Genomic DNA, 8794 nt, shown 5'->3' with positions numbered 1-8794 from the left:
CTCTTGCACATTCATGTACTCTCCCGGTTACCCTCTCCAATGCTTCCCTATTTTTCCTTTGGTATCAGTATAAAAAGGATATTAGCAGTAGGATTCTTCTTTTGGGTTAATTAAATAGAAGGATCATGCCTTATTGCTATGACCATCATAAGAATGTCATCTATTATGGGAATACCTACACAAAGAAACTCAATCGAGGGAATGGTACATAATCCAAAATACAAGCGCAATACTACAATGATTACAGTATCCTGCTAACGCAAAGATATGCTAGGTTTCAAGAAAGAAACCTAAAAGAGAAATGCAACACGAAATACATTACGAGAGAATGGTTTGGGGGGGGGGGGGGGGGGGCTGCAATATTCATGAACATCATCCATTAGATATATACTTAACGTGGATTACTCAAGAGTGATATACCAGGAGAAGATGAATCAATTGATCACCTGTTTAACTTGGACGAACTACTGGTGCCACTACTCGATGAAGGATGAGATGATGCAATTGAGAATGTTGACACATTGGAAGGAAGAGGGGGTATATTTGTGGGCACAGGGATGTTAGGTGGAAGAATGGGCAATGCAGCAGCAAACTGGAGAACATGGCTGGCTTCTTTAATGGAAGGTCGGCATTTTTGGTCTGGATGAGCACACCATAAGCCAACAACCATCAAGCGCTCAACTTGTCTCTTATCAAAATCCATACCTTGACTTGAGTCAGCAGCTTCAAGATGCTTTTGTGTTCCATAGAGCTCCCAAACCCAGTTTACTAAATTCCTTTTATTCGGGTCTGCTCTAATCTCAATTGGCCTTCTTCCACAAGCAATTTCTAAGAGAACAATGCCAAAGCTATAGATATCAGATTCTTTGGTAGCTTTACCACTATTTAAATATTCCGGAGCCATGTATCCCATGGTACCAGCTATTTTGGTAGTTTGTGTTTGTAGCACTGTAGTATGGTCTCCTATGTTACCAATGGCAGTTATGGTTTCTTGTAAGTACTCCTCCTCATGTTCCACAAGCCTAGCCAAACCGAAATCCCCAAGTTTGGCATTGAAATGGGCATCTAGAATTACATTGCTGGATTTGATGTCCCTGTGAACAACGCATTGTTCCCACTCTTCATGCAAATATTGTACTGCAGAGGCCAAGTCAAGAGCTATTTTGTACCTCAGATCCCATGCCAAGGAACCCCTATTTTGGAATAGATGGAAGTCAAGGCTTCCATTGGGTAGGAATTCATACACAAGAAGTAGCTCTTTCTTTTGGTGGCACCATCCAATAAGTTGCACAAGCTTCCTATGCCGTAATCGACTAATGATCTTCACTTCTGATGCGTATTCCTTTGTCCCCTGTTTAGACCCTTCAGAGATCCTCTTCACAGCAATATCCTTGTTGATATCACTCAAGAAGCCTCTATAAACCCCTCCAAATCCTCCCTCTCCAAGCTTTTGTTCCTCATCAAAGTCCCTAGTTGCTCGAGCCAATTCAGCAAAAGTAAACACCCTAGGTCCCATTGGCACATCTAATATCACAGCATCATCATCATCTGCTTTGCTTTCTTGTTTCTTTCTTAGCCTGGCAAACAAAATCAAACCCAACACAATAACAACCGCAATAACACCTCCACCTACAGCCAGTCCAACTGACTCTACCATCCCAATTTTTCGTTTCCAAATAACTTCTATTGGTGGTGCAGAGAAGCCAACCATTACATTGGATTCCTCTTCAATCTCCAAACTGGAACTGAATTCCCAGTAGTTGAGCTGATGTAGCTCAGAGGATTGTCCTGTGCTTGCAGAGAAGCCAACAGTTACATTTTCTGGAAGATATTTCCTCAGATCAATAATATAGTCAAGGCTACAAGGCTCACAAGAAACAGATTTATTAGCACAGGTCAATACCACACTCAAGTTTTGAGAACTTGAATCATAATTAACCATCCCTCCCAAGGTTGACTATAATTTCTCATCCAATTCCAGAGAGAATAATTACATGAGACATTACTTACAGATACAACGGAAGAGATGTCAATGCCTATGTGACTGCTATCTGGATCCCATGGACCCTTATAAGTGTCAAACTCCACTGCAATAATGGAATTATTGGTCGGCCTAGTGGTTTTGCTGTTATCTTGTGTAATGTTGAAAAGACCAAGACCACCACCACCAGTTTTCTTATTGATCACGGAAGCATTGGGAGCAAGGAAGAAAGCAAGCCCATCTCCATAGCAGCGATAAAGATCTGTATCGCAGTCTGTTTTGGCATCTCCCACGGTGAAGGAGAAATGGGTAGTGAAATTGGTTAGATTTCTTGTCTTCTTGTCCCAGAGCTGAACTGGAGTACTGTATAACACACCACCAACACTATCAGTCGGAGTTTGTTCCCGTTGATTTCTTGTGAGGTCGATCAATAGATTAGAGATTGCTGCATCTTCCTTGCAGACGATGCCATGAGATTCGGATCCATTGAAACTAGAAAATTTGAAGCTTAGTGCTGTTGCAGGAGAGACAATATTGAAGACCAAAAGCAAGAAATAAAGTGAACTCTGAAAGAGAGTGCAATACATCTTTGGAAATATGAGCTATTTGCAGTTCACTGATGGTATGAGAACCATCAATTAGGTTAGAATTTTCTTGGAACTGAAAGCTTGTAAAATTTATCACTATTACACTGATAAATTCTTCGCCCAAAGAAAGAAAACTTTTCTAGAATTATGGTTGCAGGACTTCGATCGATGGTGGAGGGAGTCAACAAAGGTACAAGTAAATGATTGCTGAAAAAGAAAAAGTAAAAAGACAACTCCTAGACTTCCATGAGCCAGGCAACGAATATGAAAGAGTAAGGTGTCAGGTATATTATAAACTTATTTATATAATTATTTAGAAAGTTTTATGGGAAATATGTGGAAGTTATTTGTTTTAGTTATTTAGAAATTTCTTGAGATTATGATGTATATGGGTATATATAATTATAACTATTGGGTTGGTTTTTTACCAGAAAAATGAAAAACTATGTAGTTGATTTTACTTATTTAAGGGGGCTAATATGTACTTCAAGAAAACCAAGAAAAAGATTATGTTTTTTTGGATATGAGGTTCATCCAGGCCAGCTTACGCGCATCACGATTACATCTTCAAGGGGATATGAGGGTTTTCTTTCTATTATTTTTGTTCTTTGTTTTATTTATGTTGGAATATCTCTACATGTATAATGAAGTGATGAACTGAATCTCACCTTTGGGTTCGCTTAAGTACATCCAACAATTTATTTTTATTAGGGAAAGAATGCATAACCATGAAAAAGAATACAAACAAAACATATTCAAGAAATTTAACGACAAAATTACCTATATCCATCAAAGAGAAAGAGCCACTATTTCTTAAAAATCTCACAACTCTCACGCCTTACAAAGTGTTACCCTTTGCTTGCATTGCTTCTATTTCATCCACAAAGACTATTTCTAGAAACTCCAAAACCCTAATATTCATATAATTACAATTTTAACATTGTACAAATAATTAATCCAAAGCTCATTCCAATTACAAATATAGTCAAACTCTAGTTATTTAGATCCAAGGAATACAAGACATATTCAAAAGCCCAAAAATCTCTACTTTGGCTTGGAATCTACAAACCACCTTGGAAAAACTGTTGTTGATCTTTAATTTGCAATAGTTTGTTTCTGCGTGTACGCCAAGTCTTAACATGGTCCACATCCCCTCTAGAAATGCATTTTTTTACCACCATTACCTAAACCAGTATGGTGCACAAATTCCACACTGGAGTGCCCATACAACTATACCTGTAAATAGATCTATGAAATCTGCCTCCAAATTCGCATTTGTATTTGTTTAAGGGTGTACAAATCCAAAAATTTTCTTACAAAAAAAAAAAAATATATATATATATATATATATATATATTTCCATCTGCTTGGAAACCGGATTTGGATTTGGATAATTGCTTATGGATTGGATAATATCCATTTGAAGTGAAATTTTTTTTTTAATAGAAAGATACGGTATGTTTAAATTTTAAATGATATGTCACCAAATGACATTCTGACACTCAAAGTCTGATCCAGTTAACCCTAATTAATATATTGACCTCACCCTAAACCACATCAATTATCCATAATTAGTTGACCAAACCATGGAAAACCATTAGATTAAACACTTTCTTTCCCTAAATAGAATAATAATAGAATTTGGAAACCAAAAATTGACAACCACAAATCAAAAACTGAAAACCAAAAATCTAAAAATGACAAGTGACAATCAGTAATGGCATAGTTTATCTGATTGGATAATTATAAAATATCCAATAAATTTTCAGATTAGAATTAAGATACCTCCTATAGATTGTTATCGGATCTAATTTGAATAGTAGTTTTTCTTATAAAATTCAGATACAGGTATTAGTGTATTTGAGTAAAATCCAATTCATTTAACAACTCTGTCTACAGCTCATCATCCCCATACGATGTGATTTGGATCCACCTCTCCTATTGTTGCAACCTGCTCCAAGAGACAACTACTACTAACCAAATCCAAAGCAAAAGTAATATGCTTCTTTCTAGATTTTCCCTCGTTCAATGCCTGAACAACCTACAACAGCTGTCCACTTTTACCCCTTGCCAGAGTTCTAACCAGAAATCCACCTATTTCAACACTCTTTGCAAAACGTATATAGTTTACAAATTATCTGTCCCTCCAATATAACCATGGTCCCCTTTGAAACCATGAGAACTCCACCTTTAAAATCCAGAGTTCCTAATGAAATCAAATCACTCATTGGATCTGGAACATGCTTAATCCCACTCAAAGTTTGACGTTTCCATCAAATCTCTAATTTGTACAATCCCAATTCTAATAACTTTTCTTTTGCAATGTTTGTCATTCTTACAAAGGTGAACACTATATGCATGATATGTAGCAAACTAATTCCTAATTGAACATATGTGAAATGAACAACCAATATCTAATTCAATCAGAAGTATCTAAACTTTATGATGTAGTTAGAAAAAGATCCCCTCCATCGTCACTCCAAGACCCATCTAAGTTTGTGGTGGATGATTTTTCCTCCTCCTACTTTTCGCTGTCCTCCTGACGCCTTAGCAACCCTTCTTTATATGATATTCCCTTTTGCAAAAATAACAAACTATTTTGTGAACAACAAACATTGTACTACCCCTTAGGTTGTCAAACCTCTATATTCTACGTACCATTTGATCTTCCTCTATATTCTTATGCTGCTGTTTCTCAGGCTTCTTCTTTTTCTTTCCCCCCCCCCCCTTTCATTCTTTGGCTTTTGCATTTTGATGTACTCGTTACTTTGTATCCTAGGGGTTTTTCTTTTAATTGAATTCAATTCTTCACCAAAAAACAAAAACAAAAAAACACAAAAAAAACAAACTACTTTCACTCGACGCCCAATCACCCCTATTTTTATATCATATTTCATTCATCAGCAAAGCAATAACAACATCATCAATTAAAATAAAAAAAATTAAAAAAAATCCCAAATAGTGATAGCCACAATGTGATAAATGACTGAGGTAGTGATGCCAACAAGAATAATGCCTTGTCCTCTTTAATCTTCTAGTCAAGAGTTGATAACTATGTAAAATCCTATTGAACTCATCCAAATGGTCATCAAACTTTGTTCTCTCTACAGTCGAAAGCCATATAATTATTTCTTCAAAAACAACTGATTTGTCAATGACTTGGAGTTATACCAACTCCTTAACTTTACCCAAATTTCCTTTGGATGCCAACTTGATGACCTCACGAAGAACATTATTGTTAAGATATAACTTAATCGAACTATTAGCTAGATCTCTCAACTTTTATCACTAGTCTTCCTTCTTCATTTCTACTTTTCTAATTTTTTTTTGAAAGTCGTAATAGTACCTTCCTGCCTAAGAATATTTTTCATCTGTTGATATCATAAGGTGAGATCATTAAGACCACTAAAAAGTTCTACTGAGAAATTTGAACTCTTTACCATCATAATGTTTACTTCATCTGTGTCTTTTATACCGTCATCGACCTAAATAATTGTCCATTAATCTCTATACGTGCACAAGATCAATACCAATGTCAATCTATCACTCACACCTAAAATCTAAGCTTGACTCCATACTGAAAGCTTTTATGCAAAATTTTATATAAAACAACTTTTTTTATGAGAAACAACTAAAGTTACAAAATAACAAAAAGCTAATAAAATGGGTGTATTACAAAGCAGATTCCATGATTTAAAAATTAAAAAATAATAGTAGTTGTCTTGGATTCTTCTACTTTAACTGTTATTATGATTACATTCAATAAAAAAATATATATTATGATTACTTAACAAAGTAATCATTACAACTACTTTTTCCTTCCCTCACGATCTCTCTGTGTGAACTTTTCCTTTTGTTCTTCGTGATCAAAGCAATCAATTGTCCGTCTTTTTCCCCGATCATTCCTATTTGCTTTCTTTCTCACAATCTGCTCTTTTTTTCCTTTTCTTTGATGTTGACTCACAATCTTTCGCTTGTCTAACCATTCCTTTTTCTTTCATTTTGATTGTCTTTCTTGGAGGGGATTCACAAGCTTCTATTTGGATCATATATACTACTAAAAAACACATTTTCTTTACAAACAAATTCTGTAGTCATATTAATTTTTTCTGTAGCCAAAAATAAATGGTTGACGGATCATGTCTGTAGCAAAGTCGTTGAGAAAAACCCCATAGGAAACTTCTCCTTACGGTTACTTAGTATCATATATTTAAATATTTTTCCCTACGAAGACAATAGTGTTGTAGGTTTAAATATTTTTTCTTACAAACACATCAACTTCCATAAGGAAATATATATAAGTGCGGTAGGGTTAAGCATTTTCGGCGAAGGCTCTTACATTCCGTAGGGAAAGATGTAAACACAAATATGCAATTTTTTTTTTGGGTAGCTGAGGTTCATCCGGGCAAGCTTGCGCACACCTTGATTACATCTTTAGGGGGCAGACGTTTGGGTCGAACCCAAGACCTCTCCACTGAGAAGCATGCATTTTTTATTACGGCTTTGTTTGTCTTCTGTAGAGAAATATAATAGGTAAAGCAAGCACAAGCAAGCATTTCTTGCAACGGCTCACTTCTTACCGTAGGCAAATATACAACAATGCATTTTTGCCTACGGTCTGGAATGTCCTTAGGGCCTGTTTGGTTACGCGAATCCAGAGATTTCAAATCTCTGGATTCACAAATGGGAGATTTTTACCTGTTTGGTTGTGCGAATCTCTAGATTCATGAAATCTAGAGATTCACATTTTTACACTAAAAACGTGAATCTGTAGATTTATGGGTATGAGGTGAAATCCAGAGATTTCACCCATACTATCAAAACGTTAAAGATTTGAACCATAATTCAATAAATATTTTTTTGGGATAAATCTAGAAATTTCATTCCAAAAATTCAAACTAACCAAACAGTTAATTTTATGAACCATGACTCTAGAGATTTGAAGTCTGTAGATTTGAAATCTCTAAATTTTTGAAATCTACAGACTCAAGTAACCAAACAGGTCCTTAGCCAATTTACATTTTTTTTTTCAAAAAAATATTACCATAGAGCCTGTAATTGCATATTGCATATCTACTTTGAAAACTCATAATATATAACAAGGAAAAACACAAAAACATAACCAAAATATTAAGATTTCCACTTTCAAGATTCTAAAAATCACAAATTCATTTACAAAGTTTGTAATTCTCCATGACATCGTTGAAAAGACCTTAAAAAAAAAAATCAAACAGAAAATCTCCCCTGCTCTCAAACTATTTTATCCAATCAAATCTTCAATTTCAAGTTCTTTATCTCCATGTTCTCAAGCTGACGCATTTACAAGAAAACCAAAAAATGAATAATATGAGACTCCACAAACTAGGAAAGATACATTAAACTTATGCATCTCACAGGCATCTTAGGTTTGGTGTTTCAAGTCGAAATCCTCAGTACTAATTCCTTGGTGTTTCAAGTCTAAGTCGAATTTTTTGAGAATATTCCATGGACTCTCGTTTTTGGTAAACAGACTTATAGTGCAGTTGCACTGTGTCTGTTTCAGCATCCCAAAGGTGATGCCTATATTGGCTATATGTTGGTGCACTAGATAATATTACCCTATTTAGCACTTCATAGTTTTGGTGTCTTTTAAAATGTGTATTTAGGTGCCAAGGCCTCAGATGAGGAACTGGAAATAGTTTTTCAATAATATCTTTTTCATTTGAAAATCGGATTTTGTTGAAGTGGGTTACAAGTAATTTTTCCCACTTAAAAGGAAGAGACCAAAGTTTTACCTCGTGGCAACAGTGAAAAACTCAAACATAAATTAGGGTAGCCATTATCAGCTATTGAAATAAAATCAGTTCTACTTTGAAAATCCATTCAGGGCTTTTAGCTCTCCAATCAAATCCTCCACATTAATGAGCCAAAGTGCCAAAATAGGGTTTCTAGATTCCGGTTTATATAGTTCCAACCAAATGCATGATAGCATTAGAAAGTACAAAATTTTAAATATAGTAACAGAAACTGGCTACAACCATGTTAAATCCCGAGGAAGAAAAAGAGTTTAAGTCAGAATAATTGGTAGAGAACATAAGGAGAGGGGAAAACAAGGGGGGAAAACAATAAATTGAAGCTAAAATGTACTGGTGATTGCAAAAATCGGTACAACAGCCCCTATGATTCAAGTCCAAATCCTTTCCACCAAAGCAAGTCATCTCGCATCCTCCCACACTTGCATATGGTC

At 35.4% G+C, this 8794-nt stretch overlaps 1 protein-coding gene across 1 annotated transcript; it reads right to left on the bottom strand.

The window, feature by feature from the left end:
- Positions 1–362: 362 nt before the first annotated feature.
- On the bottom strand, positions 363–2632 carry LOC149016131 (L-type lectin-domain containing receptor kinase IX.1-like). The gene is made up of 2 exons (XM_089156335.1): positions 1995–2632; positions 363–1944 (listed from the first exon to the last, which is right to left on the bottom strand). The coding sequence occupies exons 1-2, from the start codon at positions 2566–2568 to the stop codon at positions 443–445; spliced, it is 2076 nt and encodes a 691-aa protein (XP_089012461.1). The 5' UTR covers positions 2569–2632; the 3' UTR covers positions 363–442.
- Positions 2633–8794: the final 6162 nt, after the last annotated feature.

Source organism: Hakea prostrata, chromosome 5 (genome assembly GCF_041222555.1).
Source record: "Hakea prostrata isolate BN-2017 chromosome 5, UWA_Hpros_2, whole genome shotgun sequence".
Taxonomy (NCBI): Eukaryota; Viridiplantae; Streptophyta; class Magnoliopsida; order Proteales; family Proteaceae; genus Hakea; species Hakea prostrata.
Note: the sequence above shows the minus strand (reverse complement) of the source record. Positions and strands in the feature narration are given on the sequence as shown.

Bases quoted from the DNA above. Each gene is read 5' to 3' on its own strand.
- LOC149016131 (XM_089156335.1), bottom strand. From the start codon at position 2,568: ATGTATTGCACTCTCTTTCAGAGTTCACTTTATTTCTTGCTTTTGGTC. The intron at 1,945-1,994 runs GTAATTATTCTC...CAACCTTGGGAG, and splicing joins ATCTGTAAGTAATGTCTCAT to GGATGGTTAATTATGATTCA.